This window comes from Zalophus californianus, chromosome 12 (assembly GCF_009762305.2).
Source record: "Zalophus californianus isolate mZalCal1 chromosome 12, mZalCal1.pri.v2, whole genome shotgun sequence".
NCBI classification, from domain to species: Eukaryota; Metazoa; Chordata; class Mammalia; order Carnivora; family Otariidae; genus Zalophus; species Zalophus californianus.
The window spans coordinates 59,066,450-59,092,792 of record NC_045606.1 but is presented as its reverse complement, the minus strand read 5'-3'; the positions used below and the strand labels follow the sequence as shown (position 1 = coordinate 59,092,792).

At 41.4% G+C, this 26,343-nt stretch overlaps 1 protein-coding gene across 1 annotated transcript in view; it reads right to left on the bottom strand.

The window, feature by feature from the left end:
* CREB5 (cAMP responsive element binding protein 5) overlaps positions 1 to 26,343 on the bottom strand; it is a 376,944-nt gene that overhangs the window by 337,279 nt on the left and 13,322 nt on the right. Inside the window, exon 2 of the mRNA XM_027574286.2 lies at positions 3,956 to 4,027. Coding sequence (XP_027430087.1) covers positions 3,956 to 4,009 — 54 coding nt within the window. The 5' untranslated portion in view covers positions 4,010 to 4,027. The remainder of the gene's footprint in view (positions 1 to 3,955; positions 4,028 to 26,343) is intronic.

The window sequence follows — 26,343 nt, the reverse complement described above, 5'->3', positions numbered from 1 at the left end:
ATGTCCAAAATAGAAAAATGAACTTAGACCTAAGTAGCACTGGGGTTTTGCAAAACTATTTGGAATTTTTGTCTAATAGTTACCGTTCTACATACTAGTATAAAATAGTATACTACAAAATAGTATAAAATAGTCTAAGGTATAATAAGTATGCTAGATGTTATCTAGAGATTAACCAAAAGTAGGAAAAATGCATGAAGCAGGAAAAGAATTTTGATTCATGTCAGACATTGGAAAGAATTACATGTCATGCTTAACTGTTTGACATAAACACCTACAAATGTGCATGTGACATTTGTATAGTATGTTTCTGTTTATGAAGACCTTGCACACTGCGCTCATTATGTGATCTTTTATAAGTGTATAGATGATTTATAGTCACACGACAAGTCATTTTTAGTATTCTATACTCTGTACAATGTAGTAAACCAACACTTTATTTTTCATTTTCAAAGAGTGATATTACAGTTGTTAAAAATGCAGCTCTCAAATGTTTTCAGCTGTCTCGCTTCTGGTCACACAGTGGGATTGGATTTCCTGGCCCTTTTGTGGTTGGGTGGGGCCATGTGACTAGTTCTACCCATGGATCATGAATGGAAATGACAGGTCACTCACATGCCAGCACCTAATTCCTGGTGCAAGACCCTCTTCCTTTTAACATGGCAATTCACAGTATTAGAAATAGTGACCCCTCAATTATCCTAAATCTTTGAAGGATTTTCGAATTCTAGAGGATTATGAAGAAGGTCCTGCCAAGCTACAACAGAAATGCAGAAATGTATGCTTGGGCAATTGAAATAAGCCTTTTGTTGTTTTAAGCCCTTGAAGCTTTCGGGTGATTTGTTATTGCAGTAGATCCTAGCCTCTCCTGACTCAGGCTGGTATGTTTTAATAACTGAACTTAACAGAGCATCTGCTTTATCAAGGTCAAATGAAAACATAACAAAAGACAATAAACTCTGCTGAACATTTCTGAATCTTTGACAGTTCAGAAAGTCTCTCAGAGCTTCCCAGTTCCTCAAGATAGTCATTATAAGTTTCAATTACCATTGTATACTGTGGTAGAAATCTTCTCTGCAAATGGTACAGATTTGTGTTCATGTGAATGAGGGAATTCACTGGGCTAAATCCTTTGGAATATTCTGAAAGTAGTTTTGGGAATAAATATCACCTAGTTATTTGTCATTTGTATCATATAAATTGGAGCATATACAATCTGTAAAGCACAGCAATTATGTCAGAGTATTAACTACATAGAAGTCTGATGTATAAAGACTTTTTGCTGCAGCTTCATCTATTCTCTTGAACCTTTATCATACCTTATAATGACTACATCAAATATGGGACACTACCATGTGTGGTTTAGAGACAGGTTAAACTTCCTAGTCTTTCCATTAAAATCCATATTATAATTTTTGTTGGGATATATATATAATCAAAAACAACATGGTAATATCCTACATTTCATATTTGTAAGCCATTTTTTGGTTCTGTAAAATAATAGCCTAGAATAGATTATCCAGATTACTCATTAAATAACAATAATTTCCATAATATGTCATGTTAACTATAAATACCTCCCCAAAGAGACAATATGGGACATCATGGGGCCTTTTTAATTTAGCAGGAAAAGAGCAGCAAATTGTAAATAACCAAAATGTACAGTCTATGACAGATACACAGCTGAGAGAGGCCCCTGGAACTCAAAGCATGTTCATGTCGAGGGCAAAGGAGCTGTGAAATTAACAATGGACTCTGAGCTCAGAAAGAGCAAGAGAAGCTTGTTTCTCTTCACTTCTGGGACAAAGCTAATGTATAAGGATCTGTAACACAAAAAACCTCCCAGGTATTATAGACCATTCCTTAATAGAGCAGAGCTTGTTTCCATGAGGGAAAAGGGGGAAACATCCTTCCATCACTGCCAACGTAGCACAAGCACTGATAACTCACATTTACTCCCCTTTCCAATCCCTAGCCATCCTTTCTTCTGGATGCAGGTCCCCAGGCTCTGGAAGGTCACTAGAGTAAATGCCATGATCACAACAACAGATTTGACTGTGATTTGCTAACACCCCACCAGGAAACCCTTGGAATCACTAGGCAACTGCTACATTTCCTCAATTCTAATACCTCTTCAATTGAAAGATGCACATATTTTTAAAACAACTTGTCAAGAAAAAGAAACACTTTCACCTTAAATAAAAGCATCAAGTTTTACATGCAGCTTTGTAAGGGGTTGAGGGGAAAGGCTTGGAGTTTTACCTTAAAACAAAGAAACTACAGAAATCCTCAATTCTCATTTTGTCCAACCAGTCCACTCAGCCTTCTCAAGGAAATGACCTGCTCCTTCCCTGAATTCAAGGTCATTAGAAACGCATCCTTCAGCCTTCACTACTGTCTCTACCTTAGAATTTGCATATAACTTCACAGTGCTACTTCCATTCCTTCCTGCCTCAGAGGAATAGCACCCCCTTCTCCCTCATGGGATCTTCCACACCCTTGTCTTCTGGGGGCTGGCGCTTCAGTTGTGGTTCTTCAATCCAACATGCTCACTTCTCCTTGCCCTTGACTAAATCCCGCCCAGCTAGCCTTTCATTTAAAAAGAAGCTCTCTCGGGCTGCTTCCTTCTCAGGCTACCATTATATCACTCTGTTTCCAGTCATTCCCTAGCACTCTTGAAAGAGTCCTCTATGCTGGCCACCTCCACTTCCTCACCACCCACTCACTCATTAATCCCTTCCAACCTGGCCCCCACCCGGACTCCTCTCTCATAGGTCACCCGCCAGAACCCAACTGCCAAACCCAACAGCCTCTGCTCAGCCTCTCACTGTCCCGGCTCTAGCAGCGTCTGACACCAGTGACCACACGTCTGTGGCATTATTTATTTATACCCTGCCTGATTCCAAAAATGAGAAAAGACGGCTCACAGCAACACATAAAATGGAGCGGGAGAGCATCAGCTAGAATTAGGGGACCCCCAAAAGGGAAGGGATTAAAAAACAACAACAACAACAAAACGCTAAAGCCAAACGCAAACCATCAGGCAGTCAGTCTCAACTGGGGGCCATTTTGGCCCCCAAGGGGCCATTTAGCAATGCCTGGAGACATTTTTGGTTTTCACAACTGGAGAGTGGCCACTGGGACCTAGTAGGTCGAGGTCAGGGATGCTGCCAAACATTCTGTAATGCACAGGACAGCCCTTCACAACGAAGAATTATTCAGTCCCAAGTGTTAACAGTGCCAAGCTCGGGAAATTCTGCCACACGGTCCATAATTATAGCAGCAGTAATAGTAACAATGGTGAACATTAATTGAGCAATTATTATGTGCAGGCCTTATACTAAATACATGTAGTATCTCATCTAATCCTCACAATGATTCCACTTAATGGGAGCCATTGGAGGCAAAGAGGTTTAATCTAGCACAGCATGCCAACTTCCCCTCTTGAAGTTTAGATAAATGAAAAAACTGTGGGTTCTAGAAAAGCTATAGGGGGCCTATTGTACTCAAAAAGGAAAACAAAAGAAAACAGAATTCAGCTCTGATGGTGAGCTATTTCACCAGCAATTCAAAGGCCCCGTATCAAGTGACTATTGTAAAAGCAGCATCCTCCCTCCCCTTTCTGAAATAACAGTCCTGAACATCTGGTGGGCAGGATGAGTCTGGCTTACTTCCAGGGGGAATGTTAAGGGTGAAAATGGCTAATGCTGATGTATTTCAGGGGCTGTGAGGGAAGTAGTTCAAACTATTCAAAGTAGAAAATAGTAATAATGAGGAAGAAGATGATGATGATGATGGTGGTGGTGGTGGTGGTGGTGGTGGTGAAGGGGGCTTTGACAATATCTCAGTCAAGAAAGAAAGCATACAGCAGGCATGATTGCCAAGTGAGAGCTGTTTCGCTGTCAAAAGGCAGCTACATCCTCATAAGAACAGACCAAAGGATCCCCACACTCACCTGAGAGCAGCCCGGGGCACTGCAGACAAACGGCCTCTCCTGCTCCAAATTCATCTTGGATTCCTCATAAATCTGTAGGGACAGGGGGAGAGGGAGGAAGGAAAACAGAAATCCATGAATATCTTCTGCTTCAACCTAAGAAACATGAGAAAGGCAATTGCTGGGAGCCCCTTTCTATGCCAATCCCCAAATTAGACAAGATAAACATTAACACGAACACAGGTCCTGCCTTGCTGAAGTTCACTAGGCTTTCTGCAGTCTCCGCTCCTATTGTTTGCTTGAATGCATATTTATTGTACTTTGAAGAAAAATGCCATGGGGCTGTTGCAGCAGAAATTCTGCCTCTGGAAAACCACCTGGACTGTGTTATTACCCGGTAAGACCGCATCTGCACAAGAAAATGCCAAAGCAAAGTTCACACCTGTCCTTCGGAGTTGGCTACTTAGAAAAGTGAGAGAGGGGGCAGTAAACAGGGTTATCAACAGTGCGGTGACCAACTCGGAGCAGCGGTCAAGTAATTCAGCCATGATCACCCTGCCAAGCTTCAGGATGACCACAGGATGCAGAGTAGCCCTGCAGCCAGCTTAGCAAATGTCCCCAGTGGTGAGCCATGGTCTTCAATTCCTTTTCATATCATGCAGTCACAGATGCCACAACAAAAAGTATCATTCGAGTTAGGCAGGGAGAAACAGAAATAAGAAAATGCAGAAAACATTACCTTGGATATTTTGTGGTTTGACAGGCTAACTTGAAATTAATATCAGATTAAGGCCATTGCCCATCGGATCGACAGAAGTTATCTGGAGTAAGGTAGCTTTGTGGGGAGAAACCTTATGTTATGGTCTCAGTCACATGTTACATTCTAGTGTGTTCTTATGTAGGGATTAGGTTCTAAGGTAAGTTTATTAGGCAAAAATTGAGCGTAATCAAAATTACCTTTATAAATCCTCCCTAAAATTGATATAAATACATAAGCATAGTTTCATGGTTACTAACCTACACAGTAACAGAAAACAATTTTTTCTGACAAAACAAAGGCGTTTATTATAGGAACATTCTCAAATGACACCAGAGATGTTCACGCTTTTTACATAAAAATTTTTTAAACATCATAAAATACTATGCAAATTAAAGTTTCACAATTTAAACCATTTTCTAAATCATACTTTTTGCCAATTTTAGAGTTGAGTTTAAATAAGCTACATGTGCTGCTGGTAGGACATGGCTCTATCAAGGGACTAAAACCTATTGCTTTATCTCTGAAGCACAGGAAGGAATTTGCTTCCTTAAAATGATGCCTGTAGGTGATACCAAAGGAATCCCAAGTCACCTTCACCCTTGAAAGAGGGAACTCTGCTTCTACTCAAGAAATAGGTACCCTTCCTCCAAGGAAGCTTTATTATCTTGCAAAACACCCTAACGCTCTTCTGTCTGTCACTATACCCTTCCCCCAAACACTAACTAACCGACCTTCTTTGGGGAATAGGTGCATGCTTTCGCTTTCCTGAAATGCAAAGCAAAAAGACTTGCCTTAGATAACACTCCTAGTCAGATATTAAAGAACAAAACAAATTTACACATGCAAACTCTTCTTCATGCTGCCTCCTCATTATACAATTTTCACTAAGTACTACCCTTTCCCCTCCATGTCTGGAATGACTTCCCACTCACTGGTCACCTACCAACACAGTAACTTAGCATAATTTTACAGCTTTCCTGGATCAGGCATATTGTGTAAATTACTTTATTATATTTAGAATAAGCAAAAAACACAAGTATCTTTAGAAGTTTTCCACTTGTCCTTGTCTGAGGGAAGTCATGAGCAATTAAAATAACTCTCAAATCTCATTATGCATTTGATTTTGCCATCACTTATCACAGAGCATCTTTCCTCTCCCCTGTGAAGGCTGACTTACATCTAAGCCTCAAAATAAAGGGTGAGAAACTGGTTTTGATCGAAGATATAAAAAACAACAGAGTAATTGGGTTATCCATTAATTAAATATGTCTTGTTTTTCTAGTAAATTTTTAAATGCTTTCCTGGAACTTCTCTGTCTCTGTGACCATGATCTGCTTAACTACTGCCAGGTCATTTAACTGCTTTGGGCCTCAATTTCCCCTCCTTTACAACAAGCCTATAAATATAATCCTCAGTTCCTTCATTTCTATATCACACTGATCGGTTAGGAGTCCTGTAAGACATGCCTGCATTATGGAGAAAGGTCTTTGTATTTTAAGGGTATGGTGTTTGGAGGTGGGGCGGGGGAGGTTCTGCGAGCAAGTGTTACTAGAACCACACTCTAACGTTAACTATTCCCTATTATAAAAGAGAATTTGTTAGAAGGTGAGTCTTTCTTGGATACCACATAAGAGCTTTAGTTGCTAAGGTAACAAAAGAATACCAGCATGAGTAACATGACTAACCAATATTAAGATGACCTATGACCTGACAGTAAAATGGGAAAGCTCCATATAAATCCATTTATGGCGTACATCTAAAAGTAGTAATTAGTGATAATAATTAGATTAATGTCTAATTAATAGAAGTGGTCAAGATTGGAAGTGCCACGACTGAAGATTAAAAGGGATTCATTAAAAAGCCAAAGTGAGGCGAGAGATCAGCCAAGCCCTGCCAGGTAAGTGTGGGAAGAAAGTATTTTTCTACCATAATCACAACTCTACCCCAAACCCTACTTCACTAAATTGCTGACTTTCCCCATAAATTCAAGCCTATAATGGTAATAGTTTAGCAATTCTGCTTGATATCAACATTAGCAGCTTTATCTTAATTATTGGTTACCATGTGCTGTAACCAACGTGTAATGTGCATATGAGCGGCAGCAAACACCACCGAATTATACTATGATGTTGAGGCTTGAGAAAAGAATAAGCTCCAGCCATAAAAGATTTACTGTCTTACTGAGCCCTCACAGTATGGATATTACGTTTAGAGGAACAGGACTAATCAGAGAAATACAGTCTGCTTTCAATTAGATTTCAGTCATCAATATACTCAGCCAAGTGACTACTGTCATTTTGCTATTATATTTTTTAAACACGAACGAATCGGTATCAATTTATTATATGCTATGGATGCCACAGACCAAATGCTTTGGCAACATAGTGGTGGAATAAAAGTCCTAAGGTAAAATGGCAGTTGCTAAAATAAAATAGGCTTAAGTGATTAATAAAGTCTGAGGCAAGTGGGTGTGTATATATAAGTGTGTGAACCTCAACTGCTTTATTTTGATGCACTGCGGTTCCCACATTTAGCCCTCTGCAAATAGCACACCCTTACTCATTCCTTGCTGTGTGGGTGTTTGTGATAGTTTTTCTAAATGGTACCACTCTACCACACAGGTTTCATTACTTTTATCAACTAGTACGATCTGGTCTGATGTATTAGTGAAGGACCATTGGCCTATTTTTATGGCCTATTATTATAGTTCTTTCCTAGCAAAGAGTGTAATAACTATTCTCTCAACAGACTCCTACTAAAGCCCTGCAAATATTCTTGTGTCATCCATCAGGTGGGGCAAATCACTCAGACACGATTTTAGCCACAGAAGTCAGGCCTCAACCTCTTCTTTCCCCTTCTGTTGTTTTACCAGCTGGGACATTTTAATGAACCGAGTTTTGTTTGGCAATTGCCATACCCCAGGCTCCACTGCATCGAGCTGACATGGTAGGCGTTCAATAAATATTTGTGGAATGGATAATGAAGCCTGAATCATCATAATAAACCACCCCAAACAGCGTGCCTTTTCTCCACTCCTAAGGCAGTGGTTCTCAAACTTTTTGGCCCAGAACCAAGTTTTCAGCAAGGCAAGAGGTTGTGCAGACCACTTATTCCCCCCATTCTCGGTTATGACCAGAGAAGAAATTTCACCAGACTTCATGAAAGAAAAAAAAAAAAGTCGAAATGGCTTTTGGTGAAAACAAGGCGAGGTTAGTTTTCATTAAATTTCACGTGTAAATGTATTCATTCCTTATAAATTCAGTCTGTTAATATTGCCATAGACAGTGAAGCCACTGAAGTCCAGTCTATTAGCCATGTGCTGGCTCCTCATGATCCCCACAGAGCACCCATTGAGAAATACTGAGTGACCCCATAAATTTGGTTAGATACAGTCATAATTGTGACAGACACTGTCTAATCATTTAAGAGTTTCTAAATAGTTCTGTTTTTTGTTCCTCTTCTCCAAAGTTCAGATTCAATGCTCACTTAGAACAAATGCCTTATGAGTCTAATTTCCCTTCAAATTTTTGGAAAACAACAAAAACCCTAATAACAAACCCTAATAGTGCATAAAGGGAGTAGAGGTTTTTCCTAGTTGACAAGGAGATGACAGGCTTGATTTACAATTCAAACCCTCAACTGCCACTGGATTCCTCAGCCTTGAAATGAGCAAGAATCTCTTTCATTGTTCAGCGTTTGACCCCACAAATTCCTCCTGGTCTAAAATGGGAAATCTTCCACAATGGCTGATGCAATCCATTCAAATGCTCTGCCAGGTCTTTAGAGATATACTTGGAATTACCATTTCATGAAAGGCAAATATTGCAAAAAACAAATGTTACTAAAAACTTGGAGAGTCTGCACAAGATACTGTAAATATGTATTTTAAATAAGGGCAACAACGGAGCTCAAAAGAAAAAAACCTCCGTCATCTCGGTTTGCTGAAATGAGCCAAGAGCACTTTTTCCCTGTCTACATCATAGGAGGCCGTTACTGCTCCTTAATTACCAACAAACTCCGATCTTTGATCTACAACCTTAGAATGGCACAAGTTTCTTCCAATAACAGCTGACAGATTCATACAGTGATACAGGATTTGGAATATCAGGACACTAACAATGTTGTTTTCAACTGAAAATCCTCGTGCACTTTTATCAACACGGGAAGTTAGGGGAACTTCAAAGCTACAAACTGAAGTTGTACATATAAATGAGGACTATTAATATTATTGATACATCCCCATTAGCTATGCCACTGTTAATCTAACCACGAATGCATGATAGATCTGAAAGGGGGGGGGCTCGAATTTTAAGAATGATGTTAACAACATCTGTCAGCATTTATTGCCCTACTGAGTGTGGAAAGAGCCTTCTTGTCAGGACTCATGTTAAAGAGACCTTGTTACCTTGCTGAGGTTACAAGACTGCAGAAAGGGTTTTAGAGGGGGAAACACATCCTTCCTTAAAGTGCCAAGGACAGCTAACAAACAGGAGCATCTTGAGTTAGTCACACTGTGTGAGAGTCCAGATCAGTCTTTGTTTCTGGAAACAAAAGTTGCTAATTAACTAAATTAGTTAACTGCACAGCAAATTTGTACTTCGTGTTTCTGGGGGGGAAAAAAGCAAACATTTCTCTCAATGTATTGGTCAGAAAGGCAAACGGCCTCACATGATAATAACAAATGCACCAGAAACACACTCTAAATTATTTTATTCTAAGATGTCTGATTCTACTTTAACAGCATGGAGGCAGGATGGTTCTCCTAACGCATGGCTAGCTCCTGGGAGGGAATTATATATTCAGTTTGGGGCCAGGACTTTCTTTCTTTGTGAAGGATATTGTATCTTTCACTACCTTATTCACTCATCTGTAAAACAGGACCATTTTAGTAAAACACTGTAAAATCAGACCATTCAAAGACATATCATTTGAAAAAGTAATCCATGGACACTAACTGCAAAATGACAGGAAAGGAAATACTTTTATTTCAAATATACCTCTAGTTTTCTAACCTTAATATCATAACTTCAAAGAGAAAAAATAAACACCCTTGAATTTAAGTCCAAGAAAATCAATTATTTTGTGAGTGTGTCTTTGCATCCCTCTCTGCATCTCTATGTGTATCTCTCTTTTTTTCTGTGTGTATCTTTGCTCATGAAAATTCTTTTTGTGTGCCTATTGCTCTGGGTCTCTGTTTGTCTTGTTATGTATGTCTGTCTCTGTCTCTCTTTGTGTATCTGTCTCACATACACGTGAACACGCGTGCACACACACATTTTATCAGATGTGTTCTTACATAGACTTACTGGTAAAAAGATCTAGTAGGCTTGTTTCCTGTCTCAGTGTTATTCTTGAAGTGGGCTGCAGCTAGAATCTGAATTTCATTGGGCTATTATTATTTGCAGCTGTGTGACCTTTTTAACCCCCCCCCACTTTTAAAGTGACATTTCAGCCCTCAAGCTTGAAACGCCTTGAATGCTGCAAAGTTTTCAAACCAGAGATTTACACCAGGAACAAGACTGACAGTGGGATCATACCTTCTACGTGAAAATTTCAACAGAACTTGGCAAGACTGGGGTGTATTGCTGGGCAGTTTACAGCCAGAACTCTTCCCTGGAAGTCCTAAACTTTACACATACCCGCCCCAGTTACATACCAGAAAATCACTGTCCTTAAAAGATGTTCACCATCCACTGGTCCCCCCAAAGTTCGGAATCTCAACAACCTGAATCAGAGACTTCATTAGGATTATTTCACACAACAGCATCAAGCAATGCTAAGGGACTGTCCAAAGTCCCCTTCGAACTAGGTCCGCCGTTCCCAGGAGGAAGGATTTCCAAACAGCTTTTGTCTCCGGAAACTCACCCAGGCTTTACTTCCCAAAGGAGGCCCTACCAGGAGAGTGCTGGGGGCTCACGTCCTCTCATGTACTTCTGCAGAGGTTTGTGGTTTTATTTATGTGGCGTTTATACTGTGTATGAAAAAACATTCCAGTGGGATTGGGTTTTCATATGTTAGATTCCTCTTTCTTTTTTTTTTTTTTTCAAGTTTTCCATATGTTTCTTTGGATATGAGGCCTCTTTTCAAAGTTGCTGGCTAATTTCTACTTATGTTTTGCACAATCCTGTCTTACAGCTTTCCTATCTACGGGTTCAATAGTTCAGAACGTATTTGCTAAGCATCAGTGTTGGGCATTAAATGTGCAGAGCTGAATAAGCCGCTGCAGGGAGTGTGTCTGTGTCTGTGCCTGCGAATGGGTATTTAGGTCCTTCTCCTCTTCTTGCTCCCATGGAGCCGTGTGTGTGTGTGTGTGTGTGTGTGTGTGTGTGTGTGTGTGTGTGTGTGTGTGTGTGTGTGTGTGTGTGTGTGTGTGTGTGTGTGTGTGTGTGTGTGTGTGTGTGTGTGTGTGTGTGTGTGTGTGTTTGGTTTTTGGAGGCGGGGGTGGGGTTTTTTGTTTTGTTTGTTTGTTTTTGCAGGACATGCTCCATCTCCAAAAATAAAAGTTTATTTGGCATGCATGTGGTTAACAAAACACTAGGATAGAGATTCTCAGGAAATATTAAATGTAACTTGACTTGTTTCTAACTGAGGACAACCTCAGAAGACATGCTGAAGGCAGCAAACTCTTCCTTTTTACCTGCTTCCAATATGAATGCATGAAAAGCAACGAAAAGGAAAAAAAAGGAAAGGAAAAAAATTAAATTGGAATAAGAGGTGATCCAGGGTTTCGTTGACATTGTCATCTTTACCTTTCCAGAAAGTCTCCCACTGCAATTTAAAAGTTGCCCCCTGAAATCCTGAAAGAAAAAACTCTAACAGCAAAGAGATTAAATGCAAAACTGGATCTATTTTTTCTATGAGTCAAAATCGGCTTGCCTGTAGAAAATCAGGAAAAAGTCAGCAGTATAGTTTTTTTCTACTCCTTTCTTGCTCTACTATAGTAAAATCTGCCTTTTTGGAATTATAACACATCCCAAATAATTCTGCTCTGCCTCGGGATAATTTTTAAGACATTTTGGATACACTGGTTTTTAAACTTTTTATAAACAATATTTTTAAATAGTCTGGAAAATCACAAATTTCTAGTTGGTTTACTTTGCACACATTCAAATGATTTTTATGGGGTAGAACTCTTTCCTTTGTATCTCTGTTCTATATAAGTATCCTTGCATCTCCAAGCAACACTATATGTTTAGTCCATCTGAGGTATGTGCTGAAGTAATACCTGAAACCTTGAGCTTCCTTCTTGTGCATGAATCTGAACTACAAAATGTGAGACTGTATATAAACACAGTGGTGGTCATGCCAGACCTCTCTACTTTCTGCAGGGCCTGGCAAGAGGCGATTTCATCCTAAGATTATGATTACTGACTTACTATTAAAAGACATTTGCGAATGATCAGATGGAACGAGGTACTTCTGCCCTTGACGCCAAGGGAAAGCTGGGCATTCCCTAGGTCGGCAGTTGTGCTCGAAAGCCGGCTACATCTCACGGTGTCAGTTGAATACAAGGTCAAACTCCACTCAGAGACTTGCTTCAGATTCCTAACACACTATGTTTCAAATGTCAAGCCTGTGAACATTTGGCAGTACTAGGAGGTCCCTTAAAGGCCATGTGAAGGCAAAACCCTTATGTCATCTGAAGATGCTGCCATCACTCTAATAGGGGTCCTTTTCTGAATACTAGCAAAAGGCATGTTTTCATCTGCATTCCCAGAGAAGGCATAATTTCTTTGCCTGGTCTGGTAAGGGGATGCAGAAATACATGAGGCCCATTGTTAGGTGCCACTGTCCCTGGGGATCCCCACTGTCCCTGGGGGTTCCCACTGTCCCTGGGAGTCCCCACTGGCATTTAACAGGTAGAGGGCAGGGCTGTGAGATATTCTGCAACGTGCAGGACAGATAGCACAGTGCAGTCCTCAAGTCTCCTGACCCTACACCGACAGTGTGGCCTCTGTAAGAATAATAATAGTGTGAGCACCACGGCCGCCTGGCCCATGCCACCTGGTTCACAGATAAGAAGCAGGTAAGAGAACAGTTAAGAGTGAAGGACAAAAACAAAACCAGCACACACTAGAGGAAATGAGCACGACGGACTAAATGCATACCCACCTCTCTATACTTTCCAAAGAGCTCTAAAAATCCCGAACACAGTTATGCTTAGGATGGGGCTAAATTCAATGCCAAGGAAAACGTTATGAATATTCAAAAAAGTGTGTGAAATTCTCATTCCCTCTCCAAGTGAAGCAGGGGTGGGGCCTGTTGCCGAAATTTTAACGAAGCATATGCATACCCTTTCAGGTTCAATCCACAGAGGAGACAGATGAGTAAGCCAGTAGAAGCTACCTAGATTTTTTTTTTTTTAAATAAATTACCTGGTTTGGCTCCCTAGAGTCCCCACTCTCCAGTTAACTTACCACACCGTTTTAAGCAGTGTTGACTCAACAGAAGCAAAATAAAGCGTTGGCCCAAGGTGGAAATAGGGCTCTTGCTCAGATGCCTGTTCACTCCTGATAATTGCCTGTTGATTTTATATTATTGCTAAGGATAGTTCCACCAAAAAGAGCATGTTTTTCTTTTCTTTTTAAAATTTAAGAACAGAACACCACAAGCTTCTAAATTCTGTTTTCGCATTGCTGGTACCATCAGCATCAACTCACAGCACACTTATTAGGGAACACTGGCCTCCTAACCAACTTCCCAATAAGAAAACATATTAATAAGCCTAATACACACACACACACACACACACACTTAATTTTTTTTTTCTCTTGGCCTGTTTTCTTACTGAGAAGTTGGGGTGTGTGTGTTTATACGTTTGAATATAAGATGAGATGATTTCATCCCCATAAACTAGTCCAACCCTCAAAACTGATGCCTAGTCCCTAATATCCAGAGGAGAATACTGAGCTTGCAAGGGCGCAGAATGTCTGCCTCTCAGCACAAGGTCACCACAGTTAAGGATCATTAAACTTGTATTTTAGAAGTACAGAAATAAGTTGTATTTTTGAGGATCACTAAATGGTTTCCATGGGCTAGAAAAGTCCTTAATGCCTTTCTCAACTTCCTATTAAACAAAAGAGGCACTCACTAAAGCCTACAAATCCACTAAAACTCCCTCGAAAAAGGACACGGAAAGAAAAGGCCTTTTCCTTGAACCACCACCCACGAGAGGTTACACTGTCCCGGGCTCCCAATTCATCAAAAGGTCCGAGCCATTCACAAACAAACGCAGGGGCCAGCTCCTTCCATCCCCCAGGGCTCGGCCCCCAGACAACAGCACCATTTTTCAGTCAACACTCCAAATCAGCACAGAAAGGGAAAGAGGATTTTGTTTAATGCCCCTGCTCTCTAAAACTGAGGACCCCTCCTGAAGCATGAATGTGGTCTCTTTGCTCAGGGGGTGTAGGTCAGGCCCTGGGAAATACCCTGAACCTGACTCTTCCAAGAGAAAAAGTAAAAGGGGGAAAGGGTACAGGCAGCACCCAGCGGGGATGTGAAGGGAGGCCTATCAGACATTTCCACTGAAAGCCGGGTAAAGGGGAAGGGAAGGGGCAAGTCCCCAAATCCACGCGTGTAAACTGCAGTGGCTCGGGAGGGAATCTGGGGATCTTCACAGTGCATTGTTCACAGGCTGCTTCAGGGAAAGTGGCCTGTGGACAGTGACTGATTACCTGTCACGGAGAACTTGTTCAAAAGGGAGTCAACCTTGGCATGCATTGGGGGTACGATCAGAATCTGAGGACACTGGTCTCATTCATTCATTCATTCTTTCTTCACACAGCCTCTGAGCATGCATTAAGCCCCAAGCTAGGAGCACCAGGACTCCACCAAAATAACCCCTGCTCACTAAGCCCTGATCATCCAATAGGGAGGTGAGGCCTGCATGGACATCTACAGGGGAAGGCAGAATTAGAGGCCAAAAAGTCGTTTTAGCAAAGTTCTCTGAGAGTCCTGAGGCCGTGAGAAAGCAAGGCTATTTCATTAATTACATCAAACACCATATCATCTCCTTTCACAACTAAATATTTCTCACAACAGAACACCAATTAAAGGTGCATGTGCATTCACACACACACACCTTGGAGCAATCTCTTAACTGTACTAGAAATAAGGTTTTTGATTGTTTTTTTAAACTTAGGCTTTCTTTTGCTTTTAATCTTAATAAGTAAGGTTGTATTATTTGTGGTAAACCCAACAATGTGGCCAGGGGACCAGATATCACATTAAAAAGTTGATCATGAAATCTCAGTTCTGTTGCTCACTAGCTGTGCGATCTTGGGCAACTTAGTTCACGGTACAAGATCAGCACTCTAACCCCTGAGCTATGGAGCCAACCAAGTTATTTAACATTATTCTGAATATCTGACTAACACCTGAACATTATTTCCCCACTAGAAAAAGAGACTATAGACAATATCGGCATTAGCTGCCTCACAGGGACACTGGGAGGGTCAAATGGATGATATTTGGGGAAGCAGTTGATAAACTGTTAAGTGCTGTGCCATGTCAGTTACTGTTTTTATTATACAGTCACCTGTTGGAAGCACATGGAACTGCTGGGGTATTGGCTGGTACAAAGTTACATTGACACTTGACAGCATGTGTAAAGAGCTTAAAGATTCTGAAGGGTGTTGAAGGTGATGACTAAAGAGAGACTGACCTTCTATGATTTTCTGATAATTTACCAATTATCAAGCAAAACATTATCTACTAGCCTTTTACTTGAAGGCTCCCAGGTAGAATTATTTTCTTTGTCTTCTAACGGAGACATGATGCTGAGAAACGCTTTGGAGTCTGGTCTGTGTTCAAACCCTAGCTCTGTGACATACCAGCTGACCTATAAATCTTGGGCAATGGGTCACTTGACCCTGGGATAAATTTGGCTACTGCTGACTGAGCAAACCATCGGACACCTTGCCCTGGGCTTGGAGGAGCCACAGCCAGACTGCATATGAATTTGTTTATCTTCCCAGAACATTGCTCTGGACTGCAGAAATGCAGGTAAAAGCCTTTGCTGGGCAGGTCCACCCCTTCATCTGTGCCTGGCTATGCTCTTCTTGCAGTCCAGACTCGATTCACACTGAAAGTAGGAAAGAGTAGAGTTTGGAAGGTGCCCAGGGTAAACCAGGAAACTCAGCACGTTCTTGTCAATAGGTGCTTATAGGCTTACCCAGAGTCATTAGAAATAAGACCAGGAGAGATTATGACATCATCCCCTCTCCACTTGGGCTATCAAAAAAGAAATTGAATCTTCCTTTTGTTATTAAATTTTCTTTAGCAAATTATATACTTTTTATCGTCTTACTGCTTATTCTTAGTCCCTCTCTTCCTTCCTTTTTTTCTTTTCTCACTTCTTCATTCCCCAAATACTCCATGTAGTATTTAATAGAAATATTTTGACTAACACATGAAGCTGTGCAAGTTAGCTGTGGAAAAAAGGGAAGTCAGAGCACAATCAAATATCTGGTCATTTCATCCAGTTGGAAACGTGGAGACTTGATATCTCCATAACAGCAACATTTCCTATCCTTAGGACACTGGGGAGTTCAATATGAATAGCCTGAGACCTCTGTCCCTGAAAGCAGGTGGTCACCTCCCAATGTGAAAAGGTCTGTATGTGTAGAAAACCTAACAAATTTTGAGTTGTTTAATGCTTGGGAATAGACAAAATTTTATTTAATGAAAATCTCTCTTCCATGTACCACTGCATACGATGGGTTGGGCATTTTTAATCTCAAAAAAGCATTTTCCATCAAGGTTGAAAGAAAGCCTTGATTAGATACAGCTTTGATTTGTCTTCTCCACTGAGTACCTCTGTAGGAAACACAGCCGCGTAAAGCAGTGCGAATATGAGTCAGGGTGGCAAAATTCCCAATTATTTCCCACACCCTCAGTTTTCCCCATCCACCTTTGTGATACCTACATCAAAGGACTTCTGGTCTTCTCGAATGAGGGCATTATTTAAATAATGACATCAAGCTAATGTGTAAGATGCCTCAAAGACCACGAACACAAGTTGAAAGTAATAGTATCATCAATATTTCTTTTTTTTATTTAATTTTATTTTATTATGTTACGTTAGTCACCACACAGTATTCTTTATCTGCCCTCTACTGTTTCCAAAGAAGCAGAAACAGCCACTTACACAAACACACACACACACACACACACACACAAAATCCCCCGGACACCCAAGTTAACCAACGTCTCCCTCCTTCCCAAACCACCAATCAGCCAGTCACCAGGCAAACAGCTCAAGCACCAGGCAAGGAAAACATGTTATTTTTCTGGGCAAGCCTTAACTTCACTGCCTACAAAACACAGCCCCACGGGGCACATCCCACACATCGTGAGATTAAGGCTCTCCTCTCTCACTGGAAACCAATAGTTACCCATCAACGCCCGTGGATATTGAGGTCAGAATTTGCCGGCATGCACCCCCAAGTCCAAGCTCATTGATTCTCGAGCTTTCCTACCCAAACCAGTACTCACAGCCAAGCCATCTCTGCAATGTACACAAAGAAAGCTCAGAGAGGAGTAGCATAAGAGAGGAACCTCTTCAGAAAGGCTCCAACCGGCCACGAACAGCCAGTGCGGACTTTGCAGAACAAGAGAATTTGCTCAATGTCAGTGCGAGGCAGTGAGTCAACCTGGATGTCTACGTGTCCCTGAAACAAGTGATTCAGTGAGCTAAGGCAGGAAAAGGAAAGCAAAAACAAAGCAAAAGCAGGCTTCAGATAGCCCCTTAAAAATGAGGCTCTTGGGAGCCAAATCCCACAGTACACACAAGCATGCCCCAAAGCACCCGTCAGGTATCCTCAAAGTGCAAGGGAGGCTCCCCTGCCACGGGCCAGGGTCATGGACCCAAAGGTGACAATGAGACACTCCCAAGAACATCTGGCCTAATAAACCAGCGCTGGGCCCTTCCAGACAATGGACAGCGGCCTCTGTCTTCCCTCATCAGCTGACCCCAGATTCCTGTCCCGACCGCGGACCGCGGAGCACAAACCTCGTTCTCCCAAGCCCAGGGCAGGGTTAGAGTTTTAAGGCAGCTGGAAGAGCCACCCTCTTTCCTTATTTCCCCTGTCTTCCTGCAGGAGACTTGTCAGTCTTCCAGCAAATGTCTCTGAAGGATCTCTTTAGGTGTGTGGGTGGGGGAGGAGTGGGAACGGAGCCAGCTGAGGTCCCTCGGCTCAGAGCAAAAGTAAGCAAAAACCACAAGCACACAAATTAAGTAAGTGAACAAGGAAAACAGCTGTACATTTTGGGAAGTCCACTGAACGAGACAGAGAGAGTGATCTGATAGAGAAAGATGGACAGAGGGAGCTTCCCAGGGGGTAGAATCAGGCCCATCTCTCAGAGCAGGCCACGTGGGGGCTGAAGAATGTCATAGAATAGCCTGAAGAGAGAAGCAGAGTGGGGTTCTGGGTAGAGGGGACTGCAAAAGCAAAGAGCTTGGTGAGTCTGAGGGACTCGAAGAAGGCCCGTGACACCGCAGGGTGGAGGGTGAGGGACAGAGGGGCCCAGAGTCACTGACAAGCAGACAGGCCTCAAATCATCCAAGGGTCGGATTTACAGGATTTATTCTAAGAGTTAAAGAAAAGCACTGAAGAATTCCAGGCTGTAGAGAGAAGGACTCTAAACAGTTAACTTTTCTGCTCCTTGATCCTCCTGTGAAACATGAGGATCCTGACAACTTACTTTGGGGTTGTGGCAGGGGTTAAAGGTATCCCAGGACAATACACAGGCTGAAATAGACAGTGTAGATGCTCAGCTTCTCCTAAACTAAACATAGCCCTGCTCATGCATAAAGATGTAGACTCCCCCCACCCCGCCCCGCCCCATAAGAATGTTCTCCTAGGAGTGAGCGGTAGAGAGAACACAAGAAAAAATAAAGAGCCCCACCTTGGGATTAATTCTTTCAGTCACCACTTCAGTTGCAGCCTGAGGTCACACTGCCTGGTTTCAAACCATGGCTCTGTGACCTTAGGGAAGTAACTTAACTTCTCTGAGCATGTTTCCTCACCTATAAATGGAGATATTACCTACTTCATGGGCTTGTTTTAAAGATTTATATATAGATATAACATAAATATATAATAGTTTATTATTCTATATGGAATACAGAATATAGAATAATTTCTGGTATGTACTGAATATATATTATTAGCTGTAATTATAATAATAATTACTTTTTCCTATTAGAAGGGACTCCCATTTGTCTTTTTATTTTTTTATTTTTATTTATTTATTTTGACTTGTCTTTCAAACAAGACATTGAAGCCTTTTCAGTCCCATATAGCCAAATTTAGGACAATCTCAACTACTTTATTTTTTTGCTTTGACGACTAATTACCATACTTTGGATTTAGTGGTTAAAAGAACATTTTCACTGGGGTGGAAAAAGGGCATCAAATGTAATTTTTATCTCTCAGTAGGTGAGATGTGTTTTGGTCGGGTTCAGTTTTTACAGAACTTGGTAATCATTTTAAATGTAAAGACTCGGTTTATCCATTGAAAGCTGGTCAAGAAAACTATGGCAATTGACAAATCATGTTTTATCTCAAGCTGTGATTTTTATATATAAAGGACATCTTAAAGGATATATGCTAAAACATTAACAGATCAACAGTGGTTGCAGCTGGCAATGAGGTTATACATTTCTTGTATTTTCTTAAAAGATTTATTTATTTTAGAGAGAGAGTTTGAGCGGGGGGGGGGGGGGGGGGGTGGGCAAAGGGAGAGATCGAATCCCAAGCAGACTCTGCACTGAGCACAGAGCCCAACACAGGGCTCCATCTCACCACCCTGAGATCATGACCTGAGCAGAAATCAAGAGTCGGCCACTTAACGAACTGAGCCACCCAGGTGCCCCCATGTGTTGTATTTCTATATATATTTTCTATCATGAACATTGGTTGTGTATAAAATAAATCAAAAACTCAGTGTAAGGGGTACCTGGGTGGCTCAGTCGGTTAAGCATCTGCTTTTGCCTCAAGTCAGGCTCCCTGCTCAGCGGGGAGTCTGCTTCTCCCTCTGCTCCTCCCCCTGCTCGTGTTCCCTCTCCCTCTCTCTCAGATAAATAAAATCCTTAAAAAACAAAAACAAAAAGTCGATGTAAGATAATATATCTGGAAGCCTGTGATGATGGCAAAGATACTGTAAGAGTCCACAAGCCTGACGTGCCCTTTGCAGCTACCTGTTCCATCATGGGCAAATTTCTATGCCTCTCTGGATTTTAGTTTCCTCATTTGTGAAATGGACAAAGGGGTCCTTTTTACTCAGGGTTGTGGTAAAGACTGAATGAGGCATATAGTGAAGATTCAGTAAATCACAACTCATTGCATGATGTAGTCTTTAAGAGTATCTGGGTTCAAATCTTGGTTCTTTCATTAATGAGCTGTGTGGCCTTGGGTAAGTCACTTAACCTCTCCATGCCTCAGTTTCTTCACATCGTACAATAATGGCACTTATCTCATAGGGTGTAAGAGTCTGTGAGGATTAAAGGAGTTAACATATGCAAACAATTGAGAACAGTGCCTGGCACATGGTAAATGCTATGTAACTGCCAGTTCTTATTACTATTATGAAATCTGAATCTAAAACTTCTGAAAAGCATATGGTTACACAATCATGTAAATATGGTTTATTTTATGGTGACAAAAATAACAAGCAAGAATAGCATGGCATTTTAGTATCATTCATTGGCAGAGACACTAATTTTTATTCATGTATAAACTTGTTATGTTTATGTGTCAAAAAAAATCAAGGTCCTAATTTTTTATTTGTTTCCATATATTTATATACAAGCTATAATTTCAGGACTACTCAGCACACTCTTAATTGCCTGAGCTAATTTCTCCAATGAGCATTTTCTTTGCCATCATTCTGTCTTTATATTGCTCCTCCAGTGTAGAAAAGGACTCAGTAAGTCTGCATGTATACTTGTTAGAGTGTATAATCACACAGTGTGGCAAGCATACAAGGAGGGGCTCAGGTCGTCCTCTTATTTATCAAACATGGTTTTTATTGGAAGCCTATCTTGCCTGGAACCACGCTAAGTACTGGAGAGACCTAGATGAAAAAAAGCAGTCCCCAAGCAATAACCTAGTGGTCAAAGTTCAGAGTAACACAGCACTGAGTCTGATCCTCCCCCTGTCCTTCTGCTCTTTACCACTAATAGCTCTATGTCCTTGGACACATTGGTAATTTCTCTGAACTTCAGTTCCTTCACCTGGAAAATAAGGAATAAGTAATAATAACTACCTTATATGTTTGTTGTGAAGATTAAATGAGAAGGTGCCTATAAATCATTTAGCCCCTGGTAAGTTCTCAACGAAGTTAACTACTGCTGTATGGTCTCAAAGGAGACAGACACAAGCTGATAACTACATGTCTGTGTAAAAGTGAGATCAAGTTTCAAGGTCTGAGAGCACAGAACAGGCAGTGATTCAATCTACCTGTAGGAGTCAGAGTTTAGGAAAATGGAATTAGGCTAGTATTCTTAGCACCTTCTGTTCCCCACTCTGGTGTCTGTCCAACCCACTGCCCATGATCCTCGGTTGAGCAGACGTGCTCCTGTCTCAGGCTCCTGACTCCATGTCTTTAGACCCAGACCCGATCACAGCTTACTCGAATCTTCATTGAATGAGATGGTCACCGTTATCTTGTCCGACCATACATCTGATGCTTGAGTCTATTTGACAACACCCCAAAGACCTCATCATCCAGATGTGGCTGGAGGACCTGCAGTAATGGTGAACTTGCCCTCTGAGGGACTGGGCACCGCCTTTAAGATGCCTGGCAGCATTAGCAGACAGGCACTGGCCCACACCTCCGGAGCGGAAATGAGCCCAGAAATGGGCTTCCAATCCCAGAAATGAGCCCAGCACCTCAAGCCTCTCATTTGCCTGCCATCGCAGTTTGGGAGCCTCATTTCTATTTTGCAAGTAAGCTCTCCTGATCAGCAACCCATGACTTCTGTTCAGGGCACTGGGCGCTGCCTCCCACTCTGTTCCCAGGCTCTGGATCTGGATCTACTCTCTGCCACAGATTCTTGAATTCTGACCCCTGAATTAAACTGCCCCTTGCGCCAAGTACCCAATGACCTTTAAGGCCACTGGCCCATCTTCATTTGCGTTCATTGCTTAAAAACTTCCTCTTCACAGGGAGCTAATCCGTCTGCCTGTAATTTGTAGCCACTGGGTTCACTCCCATCCCAGGGGCCATCCGGACAAAGTGGCAGTTTCACATTTCTGCAGGCAACCCAAAGCTGCTCACCACGCCCCACTCCTCTTGAACAGACCAAGCATCTCGAGGTTGTTTCTGCTGCTTCTCTTGGGATGCTCTCTTTCCTAGGGTGCCAACTTGATATGAGCATCAGGCTGACGATGACGTTTCCCTGCCACCCATCCTAGGGGATGCATGCATTTGCACAACAGCTTCAACAGAGTAGCCCCAAGAAGAAAGCCATGTGGGGAAACTGACAGATGGGCAGGCTGACGTGAGCTGCAGTGACTTCTGCACACCTCATATCACCCCCACAAGAGCAACTCGTCGTCATGTCTACAGAAGGAAAGTAAAGAATTGCAAGCATCACCAGGAGCAGTAACTCCTCCGTTTTCATAAATCCTCACTGGGATCGTGTGAACAGGTGCTGTCTCCTGACATGTGTACTGCCAGAGTTGTGCCCAAGAATGCACAGCGAACAGTAAATACAACTTCTCGGAACCAAATCCAGGACATATTATATCTCTTTACTTTCTAGATGCGCAAAAGGACAGGGAAAAAAATGAAAGACTGAAATCAAAAGTTGCGTTTATGTGCAGTGTAGTGCCCTTGTCCTTGTTCCAAGGACTAGAGTTAGTCTGTATAATGCCACAACCTGTCCCGATGACCCTCCCTCACCGAGAGGACAAGTCTGCTGGATGGTCTTCCTCTGCCCCTCCAGATCTATTTTCTGCTCCCCTATATGTCCTAGGAGGCTTCCTCCAGATTCCCTTGACTGGAGGGTGGAGGAGGGGAGAAGTCAGGTGTCCACTGCCTGTACCACCTCTCTGTTGGGGTTTGGGTGGCAATGGCTATGTGTCTCCACATAGGGTGGGCAGCCCCCTCCCATATTAAGTCCTCTCCAGTGGGTTCTTCCCCTTGGCCCCCTGGTAATGGTCCCCTGCTATGGCTACACCCTAGTTGGCCTGCCCACAGCTCTGAAGTAGCTCCTTCATTACATTTTCTTTCCTGATCCCTTGGAGGGTGCCATCTGCACGGACCCAGGCTGATACAGCAGTCTCAGTTTGAGAAAACCTTTCATTATGTTCATATGCCTAGATTTTCAAGGCTTTGACCTAGGGCCTCAGAATTCTCTAGGGGAGTCAATGGGCCGGAGAGGTGTCATTTGGAATCTGGATATTCCTGGACAAAGAAAAGTCAGACCATTCAGGACATATTTGGAATGAGGTGGAAGGACTTGTTTGCAAATGTTTCCTAATTAAGAGATGTTGAGATGTTGGCCTTATGATATGGGAAAGTTAAACCCAGAAGAAGCCAGGGAAGGCAACAGAGATTTACTGCTGTTTATTTAGTCCTCATCACAACCCTATCGAAAAGGTATTTTATAACCCCTAGTTTATAGATAAGAAAACCTGAGGTAAACAACTTTCCCAAGGACCCAGCTAGAAAAAGGGGAGCCAGGAACCAAACACACATCTGCCAACCCCAATGCCTGCAGTCTTCCGCGGCCTGACTGCTTTTCTCTTTCTGACTGAAAGGGTCCCAAAATAATCAGTGGAAATTCTGTAATAGTCCACAATAGATCTGACTTCATCTTGAGAAACATGATCATTCTCAATTTTGATGAGGTACCAAGGTAAAAACTTCATATGTTTTTTTTTTCTTCAGTCATCTATTTAAGATAAAACTGATCAGGGAATCACTAGGTAGAATTTATTAGGAAGACCACAAAAGAAACACAAGAACCTATTTATTTTACTAACGCTTTTTATAAATGAAGGTGCTATTACACCCTTCAGGTCTGTTTTTATTTCATTTCTTCAACTTGCCCGAGTCTGGTTTCTCAGTTGTCCTTATTTTGCCTGTTTCTGCCCCAGTGAGGTGCCGCGGGTTCTGTGAAATCATTGCCTTTACAGCTGTGCTTGCTCCATTGCAGGGGGAAGAGAAATACAGTCTCTCTGCTCCCTTTTTAAAACCTGACAGTCACACTTTCTCCACTTCAAAGCCACACCATATGACCTCAGCAGGCATAAATGGACACTCATGCAAGAGATTATTCATTCAGTGGCTTTTTCCAAGTGAGGAAAAAAAGAGCTGTTTGTTAACCTTTGTAGAGTTTAACAGTTTACAAAGCCATTTTCCATACATTAATTTAATTTTGGTTCTTAAAATGATTTATGAGATGGAGGTTTTGTTTTGTTTTGTTTTTTTCTCATTTCTGCAGATGACGAATCTGAGATTTAGAGAGGGAAAGTAATATAACCTGAGGTCACACCACTTGTGAAAAGCAGAGCTAGGACTTGAATTCAGGCCCCCTTCCCCTAAACACTAGGATATTCTTAGGACAGAGCAGAGCGACCAATCTGCCAGTGCTTTGGGATGTTTCTACACCTGGGGGAATTAATCTAAGTGCCAGTGAGTCCTAAAAATACACTGATGACACAATACTCAAGTGTTGCTCTAGAAGGCCCCAGGTCCTGGGTGTTTCCAAAGATGGGGAGCAAGTTGTCCTCTCACTGTGGAGCCTGAAGAAACTGCATCAACTACCTTCCCAGAACCTTCTGCCCTGGATCAAGCTGCAAAACCCTCTGTGCAATATCCCCAGTCCAATTAAAGAATTAAAGAACACCTAAAAATATGGAAAGACATCCCAAGTTCATGAACTGCAAGGATTAATGTTATTAGAAGACTACACTACCCGAGTTGATCTTTAGATTCAATACAATCCCAACCATAATCCCAGATGCCTTTTTTTGCAGAAACTGACAAGCTGATCCTAAAATTCATACGGATGCAAAGCGTCCAGAATAGCCAAAACAATCTTTTAGAAAAAGAACAGAGTTGGAAGAATCACATGTCCTGCTTTCAAAACTTACCACAGGCAGTAGTAATTAAGACACATAGATCGATGTAATAAGAGTCAGAAATAAACCCTTATATCTATGGTCAATTGATTTTCAAGAAAAATTCCAGAACCTTCCAATGGACAAAAAAATAGTCTTTTCAACAAAGAGTGCTGGGACAACTGGACATCCACATGCAAAAGAAGGAAGTTGAACCTCTACTTCACACCATATATAAAAATTAACTCAAAATGGATAATAGAACTAAATATAAGAGTTAAAACCAAAAAAAAGTTGACTATAAAACTCTTGAAAGAAAACATAGGTATAAATCTTTGTGACATTGGATTTGGCAATAGATTTTTATGTATGAAACCAAAAGTAGAGCAACAAAAGAGAAATAAATTGGACTCATCAAAATTTAAAACTTTTGTACTTCTAGGGACACCATCAAGAAAGTGAAAAGATGACACAATGGGAGAAAACATTTGCAAATCCTATCTTCGACAAAAATCTAGCATCCAGAATAAAGAACTCTTACAACTCAACAATGAAAAAAAAAGTAACCTGATCAGAAAGACGACAAATGATCTGAATATACATTTCTCTAAAGATATACAGATGGCCAAAAAACACATGAAAAGATATTCAATATTATCTGTTACTAGGGATATCTGAATCAAAAGCACAGTGAGATACCACATCACACCCACTAGAATGGCTAAAATCAAAAAGACACACAAAGGGTTGGTAAGGTAGAGAAATTACAGCCTCTCATACATTGCTGGTGGGAATGTAAAATGAAGCAGCCACTCTGAATAACAGTTTGGAAGTTCCTCAAACTGTTAAACATGGAGTTACCAAATGATCCAGCAATTCCATTCCTAGGTCTACACCCAAGAGAAATGAAAACGAGTCCACACAAAAACTCGTACACCCATACATGAATGTTCACAGCAGCATTATTCATAGTTGCCAAAAAGTGGAAACAATCCAAATGTCTACCAATTGATTAAGAGATAAGCCACATGTGGTATATTCTTATGTTAAAATATTATCTGGCAGTGAAAAAGAATGAAATACTGATACACGCTATACGGTGTGGCTGAACCTTAAAAACATTATACTAAGTAAGAGAATACAGACCCAAAAGCCCATGTATCATATGATTCCATTTATATGAAACATGCAGAATAGGCAAATGCATGGAGACAGAAAGTAGAGAATCATGGCGGCCAGGGGCTGGGGCGAAGGAAGAATGTAGTGACTGCTAACGGATATGGGGTCTCTTCTGGAGGTGATGAAAATGTTTTAAAACTAGATAGTGGTAATGGTTACACAATTCTGTGAATATACTAAAAAAGATTCTGAATTGTACACTTTAAAAATTGTACACTGAATGTATGTGAATTATATCACAATAAAGTTATTACATATTTTTAAAGTCTACAAGTGGGTTCACTACATTTTACCCCAGTTTTTCAGCTCGAAAAATGGCAATGGATTTACTAGTTAAGCTTTCTAAGATCTGTGTGCCTTCTAAAACAAAATCAGGACACATTCTAACACGAGAG